This window comes from Gobio gobio (genome assembly GCF_949357685.1).
Source record: "Gobio gobio genome assembly, chromosome: 9".
Taxonomy (NCBI): Eukaryota; Metazoa; Chordata; class Actinopteri; order Cypriniformes; family Gobionidae; genus Gobio; species Gobio gobio.
Genome location: NC_137115.1, coordinates 2392820 through 2414817, shown reverse-complemented (window position 1 = coordinate 2414817; position 21998 = coordinate 2392820). Strand labels below are relative to the sequence as shown.

At 41.7% G+C, this 21998-nt stretch overlaps 1 protein-coding gene across 3 annotated transcripts in view; it reads left to right on the top strand.

Annotated features, from left to right (window-relative positions):
* The window catches only part of insyn1 (inhibitory synaptic factor 1), a 122309-nt gene extending 113236 nt beyond the window's left edge, over positions 1 to 9073 (top strand). Inside the window, exon 4 of one of the 3 annotated variants that reach the window (XM_079824658.1) lies at positions 8146 to 9073. In XM_079824658.1, the coding sequence (XP_079680784.1) occupies positions 8146 to 8931 (786 nt within the window). In that variant the 3' untranslated portion in view covers positions 8932 to 9073. The remainder of the gene's footprint in view (positions 1 to 8145) is intronic. The other 2 variants (XM_079824659.1, XM_079824660.1) reach the window with 2 other exon arrangements.
* Positions 9074 to 21998: the final 12925 nt, after the last annotated feature.

Below are 21998 nucleotides of genomic sequence, written 5' to 3'. Positions count from 1 at the left end.
AGAGCGAGCCGCGGGAATGGAGGCGGCTGCTTCGGTGATTACGCCGCACAACGGACATTATCAGCAAAATTAGCAGTTTTCTGTTTCTGTTAGCAGTTTGTGTTGTACTTGGTGTAGTTTGTGCGGTGTTAAAATACTCTCTCCTGCCTGTGTTAAATATAGATAGACATCCGGCCCGACAATGGATGTGGATTAAAACGGGACACATACAGTCAAACCAAAAATGATCCAGACACAGATTTAATGTTAGGACACTTTAGTTCATTTATGATGTGAGGAGAGCAAAATAAAGTCAACTGTGACATATTATACCCAAAAACTCTTCAATGATTAGTTCACTTTTAAATAAACTTTTGCTGATCATTTCCTCACCCCTATGTCATTCAAGATGTCCATGTCTTTCTTTCTGCAGTCGAAAAGAAATTAAGGTTTTGGATGAAAACAGTCCAGGGTTTTTCTCCATATAATGGACTTCAATGGGCTCCAAATGGGTCAAGGTCCAAATGACAGTTTCAGTGCAGCTTTAAACGACACCAGGTGACGAATAAGGGTCTGATCTAGCCAAACCATCAGTTTCTGAGAGAAACCCAGCAGTATTTATGCTATTATTTTACCTCTTAAAGGGTTAGTTCTCCCAAAAATGAAAATTCTGTCATTAATGACCTACCCTCATGTCGTTTGACACCCGTCAGACCTCCGTTCATCTTCAGACACAAATGAAGATATTTTAGTTGAAATCTGATGGCTCTGAAAGGCCTCCATTGGCACAATGGCACTTTACACTCTCAAGACCCTTAAAAGACACTAAAGACGTCGATACAAAGTCCATCTCACTACAGCGGCTCTACAATAACTTTATGAAGTGACGAGAATAGTTTTTGTGCGCAAAAAAAACCTAAATAACGACTTACATAGTGATGACGATTTCAAAACACAGCATCATGAAGCTTCGAAACGTTATGAATCAGTGAGTCGATTCATGATTCGGATCGCGTGTCAAACCGTCAAACTGCTGTAATTTGGCCATTGAAACCGCTGAATCGACTCACTGATTCATAACGCTTCGAAGCTTCATGAGGCCGTGTTTTGAAATCGTCATCACTATATAAGTCGTTATTTAGGGTTTTTTTGCACACAAAATCTATTGACGCCGATTCATAAAGTTATTTTAGAACCACTGTAGTGAGATGGACTTTGTAACGACGTCTTTAGTGTCTTTTAAGGGTCTTGAGAGTGAACCGTGCATTGAGCCAATGGAGGCCTTTCAGAGCCATCAGATTTACACTAAAATATCTTCATTTGTGTCTGAAGATGAACGGAGGTCTGACGGGTGTCCAACGACATGAGGCTCAGTCATTAATGACACAATTTTCATTTTTTGGGTGAACTAACCCTTTAACAGACTAACACGATCGTCTCTGAGCTCAGCCATAACTTCCGGCAAGTAAGGTCAAATTAGAGCGTGGTCATAGATGTATATGTAGATGCCTGATTAGCGACTACACGGATCAGTAGAATGAGGCATCTACTATCGATATATCTATGACCACGATCTAATTTGACCTTACTTGCCGGAAGTTATGGCGGAGCTCAGAGATGATCACGTTCGTCTGATAAGAGGTAAAATAATAGCATAAATACTGCTGGGTTTCTCTCAGAAACTGATGGTTTGGCTAGATCAGACCCTTATTCATCATCTGGTGTCGTTTAAAGCTGCACTGAAACTGTCATTTGGACCTTGAACCGTTTGGAGCCCATTGAAGTTCATTATATGGAGGAAACCCCTGGACTGTTTTCATCCAAAACCTTAATTTCTTTTCGACTGCAGAAAGAAAGACATGGACATCTTGAATGACATGGGGGTGAGTAAATGATCAGCAAAAGTTTATTTAAAAGTGAACTAATCCTTTCACACAGTCACCAAAATGATTCAGACACTTTGAGCTGAGCATGTTTTGCTGAAGTGTTTTGTCTTTAATTGCTAATGTGACCTTTGACCCCACAGACTGAACTAAATGAAGCATTGATTGGTCATTGGTTGAGCTAAACTGGTATTGTCTAATTGTGTTGTTAAATCTAACAGCTGATTGGTTGATTGTGATCATTACATCCCTTTCCATCAAAGTGATCTGACATTATCAAGATGAGCTTGTTCAGTTTAACTCTGAGTTCTGCTCATATTTTATTACCATTTTCAGAACTATAGCGAATAAACTGATAATGTGAGGAAATGTTGAAGGTGTCTGAATAGATTTTGTGCATAAATCAAATATTTGTAGGGATGCACCGAAATGAAAATTCTTGGCCAAAGCCGAATACCGAACGCTTTTTTGCATTTATTTTGTATTCAATGGATTATATAGACTGTAGACTCGACAGCGAACCAAGACCGCTCCATTTACCATCACTAAACGCTGTTGCTATGTCAGTTCATCGCAATCTCAAAGTACAAAGTTCAATGAAGCTGCTAACAATGCACAATAAATATCTTACGTCGATTCGTGTCTACACTGTTTGTTTGTTCATGAGAGGTTTTGTGAGCCTGTCACCACTGCAAAAACACGTTGTAAACGAATACGACAAATATGCACTAGAGCGTTTGCCAATATATTATTACAGTATCACCTGAGGGTGCTCTTGCATTTAAGGGTGCTTAACGGCCATTTTTGCATCTATCTCGGACACTTTAAAGCTTCCACACTCGACATGTTTGCTGCATTTAGAAGCGTGCGCGCCTCTCTCACACGCGCTGGTTGCTATATTTGATCACGTCATCAAAAGCGTCATTGTTCGTAAAAATGTATTTGTCTTTTCACTTATTCTGTATTATTTGCTGTTTTCGGCCGAATAATTTCGGTTGCCGAACAATCGGTGCATCCCTAAATATAAGCCACCGAAAAAATTCCATGTACATTTCAAGTGCCAACTACCAAAATAAACTGTGCATTGCCCAGCATGGATTTGTTTTTCACCAGATCTGACCTTTGAGCTTGTGCTGCTTGGGTCTGATCTATACAAGGACTTGGCTCGATTACATACCATTTTTTAAACCTGTAATTTAGAAGTTGTCATAAAAAGCACAGTTTGATGACCAATAGCAGACGGGGAGTGTTCAGAAAACCTTTTTATGTTTGCATATATACTCTTAACAACAAAGATTTTCTTTATTGTCATCTATGGAATTGTTCTAGTGCACAAAAGGTTATTTATAGTGAGAAAAGGGTTTTCAGATTCTCAAAGTCTTGATTGTGTTTCTGGCTCTCCTAGAGCAGGTTTTCCTGCTGTAGTGTTGATTATCTCCTCATATCCTCCAGTGTTGCGGCTCCTCTCTTCTCAGTCTGTCAGTAACGCTCTGTCTCTATGAAGCCCCTCCCTCTGAAAAGCACACTGTGCTCTGATTGGTCGGCTGGAGCAGTGTGTTGTGATTGGTGTTTGGAAAATGCCCCGCCCCTTACCATAACCATTCAACACACGACTAACTAACTCAACCAGGCCCGGCCCTTTATTCTGCGTATGAATTATTATGATGAGGAATATTGTGACGTGCTGGTTCCTGAAGAAACTCAAGATGGAGGCGTTTCAGGAGTTCAGAAACACTGACACTGATAGAGAGAAGAACTCAGAGCTTTTCTTCATGCTCAAACAGCAACATCACACACTTAAGAAATAAACGTGAAAAAAGCAGGTCCTGTTTAAATGATGAGTTAACTTCAAAATGAAAATGTCCTGATATTTTACTCGCCCCCATCTCATCCAAGATGTTCATGTCTTTCTTTCTTCAGTCGAAAAAGAAATTCAGTTTTTTGAGGAAAACATTACAGGATTTTTCTCCACATGATGGACTTCAATGGGAACCAACGCTTGAAGATCCAAATCACTGCAGTTTCAGAGGAAGGGCTTCAGAGGCTCTGACCAATCCCAGACGAGGAATATGGTCAGATCTAGACAAACCATCGCCACATTTACTAAAATAAAATAAAAATGTATATACTAGGGATGCAACACTACAGTTAGTCCACGGTTCAATACACACCTCGGTTTTTAGCCACGGTTTTCGGTTTGGTTTGGTTCGGTTCTGATGCTTGTCACATACATTTTTTGTTATTCTATTCTTAGGCGACAGGAACAGCAAGAGGTTAAGGAGAATAAAGACTATTTTTTATTGCAATACTCTTTCTTTATTTTACTTAAAAGAATTGAAAAACCTACCTTAAACTTAAAACTTTACTTTAAAAAAACCTTGTATTCCTAGTGTATTGATATAAAATAAATATATATAAAGATTTACACTGGCAGCTCAGAGCTGTACAGCAGCATTAAAGTATGAAACTGAATGAATAAATGTACAAATAAAACACTACATAGACTTCACTATAAAATATACATTGATTCTTATTAAAGCTACTGTATTAGTTTTTCAGTCAAGAGCAGTGAGTGATTTTCTCTTTGTCTTTTGTTGTTGTATTAACATTAAAGGGATATTTCACTCAAAAATTTAAATTCTGTCATCGAGAAATGAATACAGGTTTGGAACAATATTAGCGTGAGTAAATGATGACATCATTTTAGAGGTGAACTGTCCCTTTAAGGACCGCGTGTTCACTATAGGCTGCGCCGCTGTCAATTAAAGACCTGCGTGCATCTAATATACATCTAATTCACTTTAGACATAACCGACTGTGTTTATGTTAACCTTGTGTGTATTTGACAGTATTAGCGCAGTAAGACGACTATTTAGTCCAGTACTCACGTGTTTGACAGGCGTTTAGTGCGCGCTCGGAAAAGCGCATGTTAAAACCGCACACGCGAATGAAACCGGCAAGGCTATAAAACACATGCAAATAATGAACTTTGGTGATTGTGAATAACTCTAGTGTTCCGTGAGTATAACTCCACCACTAACCTGTGATGTGAATGTATGTCGCGTTGTTCAGTATTGGGATGGAGGCAAATGATAGATTTTGTAGAAAAATTATTAATTAAATGCAAAACCGAACAAGCGCGTATTGAACCGTGAATGCCGTACCGAACACTTCAATATTATATTGAGAATTGTGGCATCCCTAGTATATACTTTTTAACCTAACTTGCTCATCTTGCGCTGCTCTGCGACGGGCAATGATTGTGTAATCACGTCGGAAAGGTCACGCTAGACATAGCAATGTGTGTTTACAAAGCTCTCGTGCGAAGACTAATACAAACATCCTTTAGCAAAAAAAGGTTAAACAACGATGTCGGACGATTTTGAAGTTGGAGTGTTTTTTTGCTAAAAGGATGTTTGTATTAGTCTTCGCACGAGCGCTTTGTAAACACTGGCATTGTCGCTCCGCAGAGCAGCGCAAGATGACAAATTTAGGTTAAAAGTATATAAATGTTTATTTTTGTTGTAAATGTGGCGATGGTTTGTCTAGATCAGACTCTATTCCTCGTCTGGGATCGGTCAGAGCCTCTGAAGCCCTTCCTCTGAAACTGCAGTGATTTGGACCTTCAACCGTTGGTTCCCATTGAAGTCCATTATGTGGAGAAAATCCTGGAATGTTTTCCTCTTTTTGACTGAAGAAAGAAAGACATGAACATCTTGGATGAGATGGGGGTGAGGAAATTTTCATTTTGAAGTGAACTAATCCGTTAAGAACTGTTCATTAAAAGGTACCAAAAATGGCATCACTGCAAAAAAAAAAAAAAAAACTCTTTTGGAAAGTTTATATTTTAAGAGCGTATGTCTGGTGCCTCTAGTGGTTCAGAAATGACACACTTCACCTTTCAGTTGGAAATGGAAATAACTTTTACTGACAGTGCACTTGTTCCTGTGAGGATGTGCTGCAGTTCCAATTAATATCAAAAATGGCATGAGTCATAACGGACCTAATATTGATAAAATTACGCTCCTCTCTCGGATGACAGGGCTTTGTGAAATGTGTCTAACGGTGCCAGACTATCCGGAAAACATTGATTGAATTAAATCCTGCTTTTGCGGGACGAGTAATCAAGTAAACAAAGCTATCTCATCCGCCCTTGGGCCAGCAATTCATCTCCCATCCTCAGCACCTCGGCATGTGTTATTAAGCTTCCCACCCTTCATCCGGAGACGCCATAGCATAAGAGTCCGATGCTCGGGAAATGACACCATTATTACCAACCAGAGATTATGAGAAGCACAGCAGTCTGAAATCATTCTAATATGCTGATTGTTGAAAACAGCTGTGGCTTTATATAAACTTCCTTTGCGGTATTTGTAGTTCTGTGATTTACTCGGACAGGCTAGGACAACCAGAACATTATTAATGACCTGTCACTCAATCCGATCCAATTGCCCTTTACCTATGAGTTATTCCTGAGCTAATGCATCGTTTGATTGGCCTAGTACACTTGACATCTCTCCCTAAAGAGGGCTTTCATTCCCGCAGGACATCATGTTTCTCAACCTCCAGCTGTTTGATGATATAGCGCCACTCTTCCCCGATGTGGGTGGGAAAACATCTTCAAACAATGGGAGGTCCTGTCATAGATTAACTCCATCTGACATAAAACATATGCAACGCAAACAACACAGTAAGCGAGGCAATTACATGAAGTCAAGCAGTCATATTCCATAAGCGACTGAGCAAACTCAACGACCGGCTTTTGCAGCACATGCTTAAATATAGTATCACCCGTTCAGTCGGTGATTACAGATAGAGATGAGAAAGAGTCTCAGGCAACTCATCTGTTAAATCAGTGAGCGGATCACGGAAACACAGGCCCTCCTCTGGCTTTCACTGCGGTGTAATCAGGGATTTAGAGCTCCTAATTGCTCCTTTGGAGTCATTGTGCCGGATAAATGAATTAGATTTTTAATCCCTCATGCCAGCAGGGACTTTTCATCTGATCCTTCTGTGTTTATGCCACAAAGTGACAGGACAAACACACCTAAACCAAGAAACCGTGTTACACGAGTCTGGAGAACATAGCACCGAGATTCTCAAGGACACAAACATAGCCTTAGCTCAGATGTTAACTAGACGAACGGCTGAGAAGAACAACACTGTACACTTTATTTAGGAAAATGGGATGTTTTTTTTCTCTTTAAATCCACAGAGTTTAGCATTCACAAGAGCACCATGTGGACCGATATTACTGAGTTTATCATTTTTCTTTGCATATGTTTTGTACAAAGTTACCTAAAGTTAATAACTTCATAATATTTTAATCTTTTGCAAATCTCAAAATTAATATCTTTTTTTTTCATTCTCTGCATCTAACCCACTTGTATTTATTTATGTATGTATGTATGTATGTATGTATTTATGTATGTTTATTTATGTATGCATGTATGTATGTATTTATTTATTTATGTTCTATTCAAACTTTGGTAGAGATAAAACAAGTTTTAATACCATTTATTGGTAATCTGCCATGACGTAAAAATAATTATTTTTTTTGTCAGTATCAGCAAATTTTTTATCTCAGGGCCTGAAACTGGACACAATTTAAACATCTGGATGGATGGATGGATGGATGGATGGATGGATGGATGGATGGATGGATGGATGGATGGATGGATGGATGGATGGATGGATGGGTGGATGGATGTATGAGATAGATAGATAGATAGATAGATAGATAGATAGATAGATAGATAGATAGATAGATAGATAGATAGATAGATAGATAGATAGATAGATAGATAGATAGATAGATAGATAGATAGATAGATAGATAGATAGATAGATAGATAGATAGATAGATAGATAGATAGATAGATAGATAGATAGATAGATAGATAGATAGATAGAAATATGGATAGATTTTATTTATGTAGATGAGATCTAACTTTTAATATATTACTGGGCATGTCATAAAACCCCATGCTTGGAATCCCACAATAATTGTGAAAATTAATTTCATATACTGACACTTCCATCGAAAATTGTGTTGGACAACGAGGGCCCTGCAAGTCAACTCAATTCCATTTTTGTTCAAACAGTTTAATAAAATGAATTATGATCCGAGGGTGACTTCAGCGCTTTGGAAGCAGAGCTGAAGTTGACCAAAGTTAAATTAGACTGACCTTCGAGGTGACGCTAAGGCATCTTTGATGATCAAGGAACGCAAACCCATTATTTCATCTCTCTCTCTCTCTCTCTCTCTCTCTCTCTCCCGCAGGTGGTGGGTCAGATCGACAAACTCACATCTGATTTTGACTTCGACCTGGAGCCGGACGACTGGACCGTGGCGACGGCGAGCAGCACCTCGAGCAGCGAGCGAGGCCTGGGCGAGGCCTTCAGATTGGACTTCCTCGGCCAGGACATGCTCTCGGACAGCTGGGACTTCTGCAACTTCTTGGAGGCGTCCAACCGGAAAGCACACAGGGAGGAGGCGGACGAGTGCCCGTCATCATCCGTGCCAATGCCCACAACCGCCAGCGTGTACTCGCAGATGAACGGGGGGATCTCCATCCCGAACGGACCTTTAATCATCACGCCGGACTCCTCCAGCGAAGAGGCGTCCAGCTCCACGCACAGCCAGAGAACCTCCCGAACATCCGGGACCAGAGAGCGGGTCCGCTTCAGCGACAAGATCCTCTACCACGCCCTGTGCTGCGACGATGATGAAGACGAGGAGGAGGGCGAGGAGGAGGACGATAAAGGCGACTGCGGGACGCCGGACACGGATAGCGAGCCCAGTCCGCTGGCTTGCTCCCCAGTCCCCCCACTGTCCTCCTCAGATCACCCACTGGGACTCTACAACTGTCGGGAAACGGCCTCCGCGGGCCCTTCGCCCGTCAAGGTGTCCATGATGGGCTCTCACACGCTACCCAGGAAAGGTCTTCTCAACCCGGGCTGCCGGAAAAAACTGTTACGGAACAGCAGCACACAAACGGTTTCGGATAAGAGCACTCAGACTGTACTGCCATACGTCCCCGCCAAACAGAAAAGCAAGGACCTCTGAGAGAACAGCCAACTTTGCATATAAGAAACAAGAACTGAGACAGGATTACAAAGGACTATATACTATTTAATATTAAATACATAGATAATAGATTAAAAAAAAAACAAATGAATTACTAAATAAATTATATATGGGAAAATTCCAAGACTTGCTAAGGTCATTTTATGACTATTGCACATCAGGAAGCGCTCTCGTCCCTTCATACATCATCAAAGATTCCTTTGAGTGTGATTCCCCTTAAGGTTTATTAATATCCAGCTCTTAGAAGTGTTCATGCGGAAAGTTTCAAAACTACACGACTGATTTTTCAACGTTGCTTTAGTCTCTTCTGCTCCCCAAGGCTGCATTTATTTGATCAGAAATACAGCAGAAACAGTAATATTGTGAAATATTATTACCATTTTAAAGTGCTTTAATTAGATATATTAAAGTGTAATGTATTCCTGTGATGGCAAAGTTGGATATTTTTTAATATTGTTGAAACCGTCATACATGGAAATGTTTTGGGGTGAGTAAAGGCCTGTTCACAACGGCCGTTTATTGCCGATGTTTAACGCCTCGTGACTAAACAAATGGCTGGAAAAAGGCGTAAAAAAAAAAACCAAACGCCTTGGGTTGTTTTGTTTTTGTTGACGCGGTGCGCTAAAAACTGGCCGACCAATGAAACCGGCGCTTTAGTTGACGTGCCTGGAGCTGCTGAAGTTACGGGAAAACACCACTTGGTGGCGCTCAAGCACAAAACACTCTTGCCGAGCACACATTGATACGACAAAGAGGAAGTAGATAAAGAAGAAGATGAGCTGCTAATGCTGCTAGCCAGTTAGCAAAAGTGTGTGAATGGTTTTGGCAAGCAGCTAAATACTGTCTCTCTTCTTCTTCTGCGTGACAAGCGAGTGTCAGAAGCGTAAAGTGCCGCAGCGCCACCTTGTGTACCGGAAGCGGCATCTACTGAATGTGCGCGTTCACTCGTGATAATCGTCCCGGTGTGCACAGATGTAACTCCTCCTGTTCAAATCGCCCGCTCCAAGTGGGACTCGAACCCGGGTCGTCCGGAATGAGAGTCGGACGCTCTAACAGGAGGCTAAAGGCTGCAACCCCTAGTGTCAGTCGCTAGAGCGTCTCTTGGGATCAGAGGAGTGAGGTTTACTCACACAGCAACTACTAACTGGCTTCTGTCACACTGGCCTTAAGATTTTTTTTTTGTTCAATATAATTAAAGTACATTCTGATCTAGGGCCACGAAAACCACCCTAACAAGATAAAGTTTGTAAAATGCTCCTCGGTTCCAAAAATTCGTTTCTTAAGAACATCTTATTTTGTCCTTAAGAGGAGAAGGATAGTGTTTCTCTTTAGAAAGATGTTTAAAACATTCTTAAAAATGTTTTGGGAATACAAAATATTCTTTATTAAAACTATTCTATTCAGCACGGATGCATTGAATTAATCAAAAGTGACAGTGAAGACATTTAAAATGATTCAACGTAAAGATTTCTATTTCTTTTTAACTTTCTATTCATCAAAGAAATCAATGTATCACGGTTTCCACAAAAATATGAAGCAGCACAACCGTCGATAATGTATTTTTGATCAAACTAATGCAGCCTTGGTGAGCTCACATTAAAGACATCTGAATTATTCCTCACATCTGATGTGTTTGTCTCCAGATGGGAGTCAGCTAATGCTGGTGTATTTGAGGATCGCAGCCGTAGTTCAGAGCCTTTGGTTTGGACGCATGAGGGAAGGGATAAAACAGCCGTATTCTGAAGTGCCTGCTTTCCTCTCTGACATTTACACTGCTTCTCTTGCCTCTCTCCTCTCGGCGGGGAGGTCGGGGTCGTTGGGGGTGACGACTTGAATCTCGGCGCACAAAGCCGAGATGCGAAAGGTTATGTCTCCCCATTCTTGTGCCCAGTGGGGATTGTGAACTCAATAGTGCTGTGTTTTATTCAAAGGGATGTTGCCAATAGCACAGCTGATCGATCCTCGGCGAGGAGGGCGTCCGTGCTGAGTCCTCGTCTCCCGGCTTTGAGGGTCTTTAACAAAAACCTGCCTCTCTGTTAGAGCTTTTGGTATTTACTCTACAGTGCAAAAACAATCCTGCGGTGGGAAGAAATGTGTGAGTGGGTGGAACTGAGAGAGAGGAGAGAGAAAAGAGAGCGAAATTATACATTAGAGAAAATGGAAAGGCAAATGAAGGGCAAAGTAGCCCAGCAAAATGAGTGTTTGAAGACAGATTGTTCTTAATTACCCCCTCAGCGTAATCATTTACTCGGATTCCTCTCCCGTGGAAGTGGAGACGGTCAGACCGATTTCGACCGGCTTGCTCTGTGAACCTTCTGAACACACTTCTTCTGTTTTCAAGACGAGACGTTCATCGTGTGAAACCTGAAGGTGGGTCATGAGGTCAGATCGTGGAATAAAATCAAGCACGCTGATTGATGACAATTGGTGTAAATCGAGGATCAAGTGCTTCCCAAACTGGGGTGCGTGTTAATTTCGTTGATGAATAATTTTCGTCATAATTTCCGTCAACGACTGACGAAAACGAGACGATAACTAAATAAAAACTAGTGTTGGATGACAAAAACTATGACGAAAATCAACTGTCATTTTCGTCAACAAATGAAACGAGACTAAAATGTTAGTGAGGGTGGATTAGGGCAGAGATGGGGTCAGAACTGATGTCCTGAGTAACAGATGCACACATTTGATCTGAACTGATCAAACCTCTGGAAAACACACAAACATCCTCAATCCAGCTCCAGAGCGGCTCAATCAATCAATAACACACATTTATGCCAGACAATTGTTTATGAACTAATGCTGATGAATAATGACAATGTTTACTTTACAATGTTTATATAGTAATATGTTTTAGACGGTTGTAACAATGCATATTTTATCTCCTGAACTTTAATGAGCTCCTGCAACTGCAATAGTAAGGTGCAGACATTTCAAAATAAGAGTCCTGGTGTATTTCGAGCTTTTTTATAATTAAAAGTCACGCATTATACACTCTAAAAAAAAAGGTTCTATATGGCATCAAAAATGGTTCTTGGCTCGTAATCATAGGGGAACCTTTTTCAGTGCTATATAGCACCAATTTTGGTGCTTCAGCGGTTCTTCAGAGGTGCTATATAGCACCTTAGTCAAAGAACCAGTGAAGAATCTCTGAAGAACCGCTGAAGAACCACTTAAGCAACAAAATTGGTGCTATATAGCACTAAAAAAGGTTCCCCTTTGATTACGAGCCAAGAACTATTTTTGGTGCCATATAGAACCTTTTTTTTTAGAGTGTATATTTGTTTTGGCGTACACAAAAAACTATATTTAATTTCATTCCCATTTAATTCATAGTCAGGAGGAAAGACCAGTTTTTGACACATATTCAATAAAGTATCAGAGTTATAAGTTAACTAAAACCATTAAAAAAAAATCTTCATTACTTGAAATTAAATAATTGTTAACTGAAATTAAAAAAAATAAATAAACAAACTTATTTGAAGCTCTTAACCTGATATGGCCTACTGACTAAAACAGAAATACACAGTTATAAAAACTATATAGATGTTTTTAAAAAACAAACAAAAAAATGAGTCGAGCTCTTTCGTGTATTTTTAATGTCAAAAACAAAATGATGTCAAAATGTCAGTTCGAGTGACAGTCGGTTATGTGATGCTTAAATGCTTAATGTATTACAATTGAACTAAACTCATTAGATTTTAGTCGACTAAAACTAGACTAAAACTAAAAACAATTCAGGTGACTAAAATATGACTAAAACTAAATGGCATTTTGGTCAAAAGACTATAACTAAAACGAAATCAAAATTTGCTGTCACTGGTGAGGGGACAGCGAAAATGCAAAATGCGTTCATTTAATTCTACCCCAAAATAACATTAAAACCAAGCGTGTATTTATAACAGTGTAAAAACAGGAACATTGCAGTACAGCAAACGGTCAAATACATGACATCCAATCAAATTACCTCATCTTTTGCGGTCAAAACTGACCTCATCCACACAAGCAGCGCGGATCTGATGGGTTGCGTGGCATTACTGCCAATGTAGTGAAAGTGGTCATGGCATTTTTTTTATTTGCAGTCGAGACACCGAAGACAGTCGTCGAATAATCATCAAGCAACGGCGGTAAATAGACACGGCTCACGTCCGGGCTCACGCTGGCAAACTGAGCTCGACATTTTGTGCACATTTCCATTCATCTTGTGTGTTTAATGTTGGTGAGGCTTTGTGGTGAAGGACGCATTGAATAACAATCAAAGGATCACACCCCGCTGCTCCATCTGCCATTTCCTCCAGTTAGATTGAAGACCAACAGGTCATCAGACACATTAACATAAACAAGCAAAGCACGGCTGCCAGAAAGAGCCATCTATCAGGAGAAAAACAACCCAAGAGCTGCTGCACCTTTACAGCTGATCTCTCTTTCCTTTTTTCTAAAGCGCTGCGAGCGAAGCTTCCTCTCTGTTTTTACCAACATGCCATTAGCTGATCAGATCGCCATCGACAGCTTTGTCTTTTAATGAACGAGCTCGGGTCGGTAATTGAAGCGATCCGGAGCTTGTGCTCCCCGAAGTGAAACACACGGACGGGTTTGTTTTAAACTGGGCTGTATGATGAATGACAGTGTGTATCCTTTATCAATTATTGTGTGTGTGTGTAAAAAGTGAGTAGATCTTCTCCAGTCAGCCATAGAGCGCCAGCCTGCCCACCAACAAACAAGTTCAGTGGGGAGCGAGGGGGATTATTTAGCCAATTAAAGAGGATAATGAAGTGGATTTGCTGATACAGTGCTATTGAAGACTGCAGTCCAAGAGACGGGAACTAATAAGCCTTCAATCCGAGAGGGGAGCAGAAGAGAGGAGAACATTTTTAACTACGAGCAGACAGCCTCTCAAACTTCAGCATTGTACTGCCTCCAGGCCATCATTACTTTGTCCCTAAACAGAACGGGGACATTTCATTAGTTTTAAGACTTTTGTCAAATGTGTATTTCTGGGAAAAACACGTCTTTACGCCCGACGTCCACATGCACTCTGGACAGTCTCTGTATAGTCTGAGGTTTGCGATAATAAAACATTTTTGGTTATTTGCTGGATTTTAAAAGCTTTTATGAGTTATTTAACATTAAGTCATGCCTGGTCCCCCTTTTGCCAGCCTTCATTCCCCACGTGCATCAATGAGCCTCGGCCGCCCATGACCCTGTGGCCGGTTCTCCACTGGTCCTTCATGACCCTGTGGCCGGTTCTCCACTGGTCCTCCATGACCCTGTGGCCGGTTCTCCACTGGTCCTCCATGACCCTGTGGCCGGTTCTCCACTGGTCCTTCATGACCCTGTGTCCTCCATGACCCTGTGGCCGGTTCTCCACTGGTCCTCCATGACCCTGTGGCCGGTTCTCCACTGGTCCTTCATGACCCTGTGGCCGGTTCTCCACTGGTCCTTCATGACCCTGTGGCCGGTTCTCCACTGGTCCTTCATGACCCTGTGTCCTCCATGACCCTGTGGCCGGTTCTCCACTGGTCCTTCATGACCCTGTGTCCTTCATGACCCTGTGGCCGGTTCTCCACTGGTCCTTCATGACCCTGTGGCCGGTTCTCCACTGGTCCTTCATGACCCTGTGGCCGGTTCTCCACTGGTCCTTCATGACCCTGTGTCCTCCATGACCCTGTGGCCGGTTCTCCACTGGTCCTCCATGACCCTGTGGCCGGTTCTCCACTGGTCCTTCATGACCCTGTGGCCGGTTCTCCACTGGTCCTTCATGACCCTGTGGCCGGTTCTCCAATGGTCCTTCATGACCCTGTGGCCGGTTCTCCATTGGTCCTTCATGACCCTGTGGCCGGTTCTCCACTGGTCCTTCATGACCCTGTGGCCGTTTCTCCACTGGTCCTTCTTGACCCTGTGGCCGGTTCTCCACTGTTCCTCCATGACCCTGTGGCCGGTTCTCCACTGGTCCTTCATGACCCTGTGGCCGGTTCTCCACTGGTCCTTCATGACCCTGTGGCCGTTTCTCCACTGGTCCTTCTTGACCCTGTGGCCGGTTCTCCACTGGACCTCCATGACCCTGTGGCCGGTTCTCCACTGGTCCTTCATGACCCTGTGGCCGGTTCTCCACTGGTCCTCCATGACCCTGTGGCCGGTTCTCCACTGGTCCTCCATGACCCTGTGGCCGGTTCTCCACTGGTCCTCCATGACCCTGTGGCCGGTTCTCCACTGGTCCTTCATGACCCTGTGGCCGGTTCTCCACTGGTCCTTCATGACCCTGTGGCCGGTTCTCCACTGGTCCTTCATGACCCTGTGGCCGGTTCTCCACTGGTCCTCCATGACCCTGTGGCCGGTTCTCCACTGGTCCTTCATGACCCTGTGGCCGGTTCTCCACTGGTCCTTCATGACCCTGTGGCCGGTTCTCCACTGGTCCTTCCTTGGAGCACTTTTGATAGAACACCCCACAAGAGCTGCAGTTTTGGAGATGCTCTGACCCAGTCGTCCAGCCGTCACAATCTGGCCCTTGTCAAACTTGCTCAAATCCTTACGCTTGCCCATTTTTCCTGCTTCTAACACATCAACTCTGAGGACAAAATGTTCACTTGCTGCCTAATATATCCCACCCACTAACAGGAGATCATCAGTGTTATTCACTTCACCGGTCATAATGTTATGCCTGGTTGGTGTATAAAATAATTTGTTTAATATGTTTTTAAAAGGAACAACTTTTAGAGAACACAGTTTTATGAAGAGGCTCAAACTGATCAAAAATATACAATTTGGTGCAGATGCTGATATTTATAAGGACAAAAAGTAAGATAGGCCTACAATTCTGATAGCCTGTAGTTATAAAACACGATGCAAATAAACCTTCCTCAAAAGCCTGATATGTGATAATCACATTTGAACATTTTTATGGGTAATCAAGTAAATCTCGGTTGCTTCAACCCAGTAAGTGTTCATCTTAAAATATTATTAACAATCTAAAATATATTCTTACGTTTACTTTATAAAAATTAAGATTTCACTGCAAAAAGACGTGAAGAATGAACTGAAGGTTGACGTTTGTACAATTATACTAAAAGGCTTCTAAAAGTGTCCAAACTATCAATCAGACGACTGAAGGACTGGAGTAGATTGTGCGGTTTATCAGCAAAGTATTGATCATGTTGATCCTTTAGAGGCCTTAGAAATTAATCTATCAAATATGAAACAGTAGGCTTATAGGGTAAAGAATGATAAATGTGATTTGAAGTAAATAAAAAGGCAAAAAATGATATATTTTGGGCACCCTTGTGAATATAAACTCAGCGAGAGATGTGAGCGAGGATTTGTAAAGACTGGAGAGATTTTTAAATACTATTTAGTGGGAAAATTAATGGGATATTAATTAATAAATTGAGTGACTATATTGCTAAACCACGCTGTCCTCTTTCATATTACGAAAAAACATACACAGCTCTTGATGACACTAAAAGAGCTCTTGCCACAGAAGTTCTTATGGGACTGTATGGACGTGACATAAAAAAATGATAAAAATAGAGCATGGCGAAAAAATTACACCTCATCAAACTGATTTTAAATAATTTGTAGCACGACCTCTGCATTATATATTACTTGTGTAATGGTTTGAGTGATCCGATCACTGACCACACATTTTAAAGATAGCCGGACCTTGAATCCCAATCTTCACCCATCATCTCGTTGACCAAAATTACTTCACACTTTTGTGCTTATTCGAATACTTGTTGTTTTTAAATGTGAGACATATGACAAAACAAGAGAGCTAAAGCGAATGGAGACAGTTGTATGTTCTGGTGGCAAATCAGGGTCCATAAGAAAGAGAGAACGCTCAATACAGTCACACTGATTACTCAGAATTGGCTCACTCAAGGAAGCTACTCAGACTTGATTTGTTTCATCTCTGTCATTTACTTCCTGCCGCAACCAGAACAAACTATTTCTCTTCCCTCAGCCTTTCTAATATTTTCTCTCCAAAGTGGTTGGTGTGATTTTTATTCATGTGTGATTTCTGTCTGTGGAAACATCTTTGATGTTCCAGTGAAGGCAACTAAATAGACAATGTAGCTCTGACCCCATCTGAGTCTCATCGCTCCTATTTGTGAAAGTACTTACTATGCCTACTGCAGGTACATTAAAAACACAATTAAACACACACACACACACACACACACACACACACACACACACACATAAGCACCTTTACTTACTATGCGGTTACATTAAAAAGGGACTGTGTCATAATTTATCCTTCTTATATGTTCAGCAATAATATCTAACCATGAGGGAATTTCATCAAAATTTTTCTGCAGGTTTGAATCTATAGTAAGTATAAATATAAGTTTTTTTTAGACCAAGTCAAGAATAAGACCAGAGTGTTTCGAGACCAAGTCAAGAATAAGACCAGAGTGTGTTGAGACCAAGTCAAGAATAAGACCAGAGTGTGTCGAGACCAAGTCAAGAATAAGACCAGAGTGTGTTGAGACCAAGTCAAGAATAAGACCAGAGTGTTTCGAGACCAAGTCAAGAATAAGACCAGAGTGTGTTGAGAACAAGTCAAGAATAAGACCAGAGTGTGTTGAGACCAAGTCAAGAATAAGACCAGAGTGTGTTGAGAACAAGTCAAGAATAAGACCAGAGTGAGTTGAGACCAGGTCAAGAATAAGACCAGAGTGAGTTGAGACCAGGTCAAGAATAAGACCAGAGTGAGTTGAGACCAGGTCAAGAATAAGACCAGAGTGAGTTGAGACCAGGTCAAGAATAAGACCAGAGTGTGTCGAGACCAAGTCAAGAATAAGACCAGAGTGTGTCGAGACCAAGTCAAGAATAAGACCAGAGTGAGTTGAGACCAGGTCAAGAATAGGACCAGAGTGAGTTGAGACCAGGTCAAGAATAAGACCAGAGTGTGTCGAGACCAAGTCAAGAATAAGACCAGAGTGTGTCGAGACCAAGTCAAGAATAAGACCAGAGTGTGTCGAGAACAAGTCAAGAATAAGACCAGAGTGTGTCGAGACCAAGTCAAGAATAAGACCAGAGTGTGTCGAGACCAAGTCAAGAATAAGACCAGAGTGAGTTGAGACCAGGTCAAGAATAAGACCAGAGTGTGTCGAGACCAAGTCAAGAATAAGACCAGAGTGTGTCGAGAACAAGTCAAGAATAAGACCAGAGTGTGTCGAGACCAAGTCAAGAATAAGACCAGAGTGAGTTGAGACCAAGTCAAGAATAAGACCAGAGTGTGTCGAGACCAGATCAAGAATAAGACCAGAGTGTGTCGAGACCAAGTCAAGAATAAGACCAGAGTGTGTCGAGACCAAGTCAAGAATAAGACCAGAGTGTGTTGAGACCAAGTCAAGAATAAGACCAGAGTGTGTCGAGACCAAGTCAAGAATAAGACCAGAGTGTGTCGAGACCAAGTCAAGAATAAGACCAGAGTGTGTTGAGACCAAGTCAAGAATAAGACCAGAGTGTGTCGAGACCAAGTCAAGAATAAGACCAGAGTGTGTCGAGACCAAGTCAAGAATAAGACCAGAGTGTGTTGAGACCAAATCAAGAATAAGACCAGAGTGTGTCGAGACCAAGTCAAGAATAAGACCAGAGTGTGTCGAGAGTAAGTCAAGAATAAGACCAGAGTGTGTTGAGACCAAATCAAGAATAAGACCAGAGTGTGTTGAGACCAGATCAAGAATAAGACCAGAGTGTGTCGAGACCAAGTCAAGAATAAGACCAGAGTGTGTTGAGACCAAATCAAGAATAAGACCAGAGTGTGTCGAGACCAAGTCAAGAATAAGACCAGAGTGAGTTGAGACCAAGTCAAGAATAAGACCAGAGTGTGTCGAGACCAGATCAAGAATAAGACCAGAGTGTGTCGAGACCAAGTCAAGAATAAGACCAGAGTGTGTCGAGACCAAGTCAAGAATAAGACCAGAGTGTGTTGAGACCAAGTCAAGAATAAGACCAGAGTGTGTCGAGACCAAGTCAAGAATAAGACCAGAGTGTGTCGAGACCAAGTCAAGAATAAGACCAGAGTGTGTCGAGACCAAGTCAAGAATAAGACCAGAGTGTGTCGAGAGTAAGTCAAGAATAAGACCAGAGTGTGTCGAGACCAAGTCAAGAATAAGACCAGAGTGTGTTGAGACCAAGTCAAGAATAAGACCAGAGTGTGTTGAGACCAAGTCAAGAATAAGACCAGAGTGTGGTATCATTAAATGTGAAATTCGAAATAGTGATGCTTGTCATGAAAATGTTTTCATGCAATTATTCTGTCAGATTTCATCGATAGAACCGGTTAATCAGACACAAAAAACTTTCTTTTTTCTTATTTATATTATGATACAGTTTACTACAACATTCAATAGACTTATTAATTGTGCTTCTGCTAGAAACTTGCGATGTGTGATGTGATTCCCTGGAGTAAATGATCGATTTCCCTCCAGCAACAGCATTTGAGGTCCTGAACCAGACAGAAAAGGTAACAAGATTGGAGATCCTCCTGTGTGTACGTGGTTTGATGAATACAGTACGACTGCCAACACTTACAGAGGGACGCGAGGTCAAGCACGCTCTCACCCAAAGCCTTCTGGGATTATATCTGTCTGATAATAAGTAGGTAAATGTCTAATACGACTGCCAAAACATGTGAAGGAGAAGCTCAGGTAAGTTTATCTCCATAGGGATCTTAAATCTATACCTAAATGTACAGGATTTAAGTGAAGATAAGAAAGAAAGATAAGAAAGAAGCCTCAAACCACAATGGCCGGGTCATTTCATGCTCTTCACTTCTGGGACTCGAGGTCATTTGAAGCCCAGTGTCTGAATAGAAACACTGTTTGCTTGGAAATCTGCTGGTCTAATGCTTGATTTGTCTAGTAACCACTTTTCTGACAGAACACAATAAGGTTGACAGAAAAACACAACGTTATTATTTTCCTTTTAAGCGTTTACGGGGTTGTCAGCTTGTCAGCACTTCAGTGGCAATCACAGGTGAGGGTCAGCAGGGCTCAGTTTAGCTGACAGAGTTCTGCATGCAAATAAGAGCTGAACCGATTGAAATGCCTTTAATGCAGAGAAGAGCCAGACACATCTGTAATGGAGGAACGGGTGGATTGCACAGAGAGATCGGTTTATGTCATTTTATTTTTAAAGGGGTCATGAACTGAGAAATCAAAATTTCCTTGAGTGTTTGACATATAAGAGGTCATCATACTATAAGAATATCCTGGAAACTTCCTTGTTAATCCAAAAACAGCTTTTATTGTAACCAATCCTAGAGAACGACTCGTTGTGGAATGAGCCTATCAGTGAAAGACCCCGATAGGCTTTGGCCCCGCCCACTGGAGTGTTAGTGAGATGACGAGGAGAGACGAACAGACTAAACATAACATCACCTTCCAAAGGATCCTAATGCTAGGAATGGGCTTATTTATTCTCAGTCGAGCATTATTTATTTGTGTTCGGCACATTTCACTGTGGATTCTTTGGGGAATCAGTCGCAATTTTGGCGCAGACTTTGCAAACAGACTCTGACGATATGGACTCGTTCATTCTAATGCCTGATCTGAGACCAGTGATTTCTGATATCTAATGATTCATGTACAGTCAGATGTTCTGTGTCTGTGTGTCAATAAATCAAACCAGTGACTTAACACTTAACTTCGCATTGATTCTCTTAGTAGGAAGAAAATAATCTGTAATTTAAACTGTGATTAAATTATATATAGAAAGCGATCAAATAATTTACACTGAAGTCTCACAGCAGCCAATCACAGCAGTGGGCGTTTACACTGAAGTCTCACAGCAGCCAATCACAGCAACCAATCACAGCAGCGGGCGTTTACACTAAAGTCTCACAGCAGCCAATCACAGCAGTGGGCGTTTACACTGAAGTCTCACAGCGGCCAATCACAGCAGTGGGCGTTTACACTAAAATCTCACAGCAGCCAATCACAGCAGTGGGCGTTTACACTGAAGTCTCACAGCAGCCAATCACAGCAGTGGACGTTTAAATTAAAGTCTCACAGCAGCCAATCACAGCAACCAATCACAGCAGTGGGCGTTTAAATTAAAGTCTCACAGCAGCCAATCACAGCAGTGGGCGTTTACACTGAGGTCTCACAGCAGCCAATCACAGCAGTGGGCGTTTAAATTAAAGTCTCACAGCAACCAATCACAGCAGTGGGCGTTTACACTGAAGTCTCACAGCAGCCAATCACAGCAGTGGGCGTTTAAATTAAAGTCTCACAGCAGCCAATCACAGCAACCAATTACAGCAGTGGGCGTTTACACTGAAGTCTCACAGCAGACAATCACAGCAACCAATCACAGCAGTGGGCATTTAAATTAAAGTCTCACAGCAACCAATCACAGCAGTGGGCGTTTACACTGAAGTCTCACAGCAGCCAATCACAGCAGTGGGCGTTTAAATTAAAGTCTCACAGCAGCCAATCACAGCAACCAATTACAGCAGTGGGCGTTTACACTGAAGTCTCACAGCAGCCAATCACAGCAACCAATCACAGCAGTGGGCGTTTAAATTAAAGTCTCACAGCAGCCAATCACAGCAGTGGGCGTTTACACTGAAGTCTCACAGCAGCCAATCACAGCAACCAATCACAGCAGTGGGCGTTTAAATTAAAGTCTCACAGCAGCCAATCACAGCAGTGGGAGTTTACACTGAAGTCTCACAGCAGCCAATCACAGCAGTGGGCGTTTACACTGAAGTCTCACAGCAGCCAATCACAGCAGTGGGCGTTTACACTGAAGTCTCACAGCAGCCAATCACAGCAGTGGGAGTTTACACTGAAGTCTCACAGCAGTTCAGAGGCTAGACTCAGGGTAGAACAAATGCCTTTTATTTTTAAATTATGACCATTTTTGATGTACAAATCATACTAACATTATAAGTGCACCATAGGGAACATTATAAAACAATTCATGTCCCCTTTAAAAAAATGATAATTATATTGATATCACAAAGAGAATCTATTGGTTAATGTATCACAGACAGATGGACAGATGGACAGATAGATAGAGAGATAGATAGATAG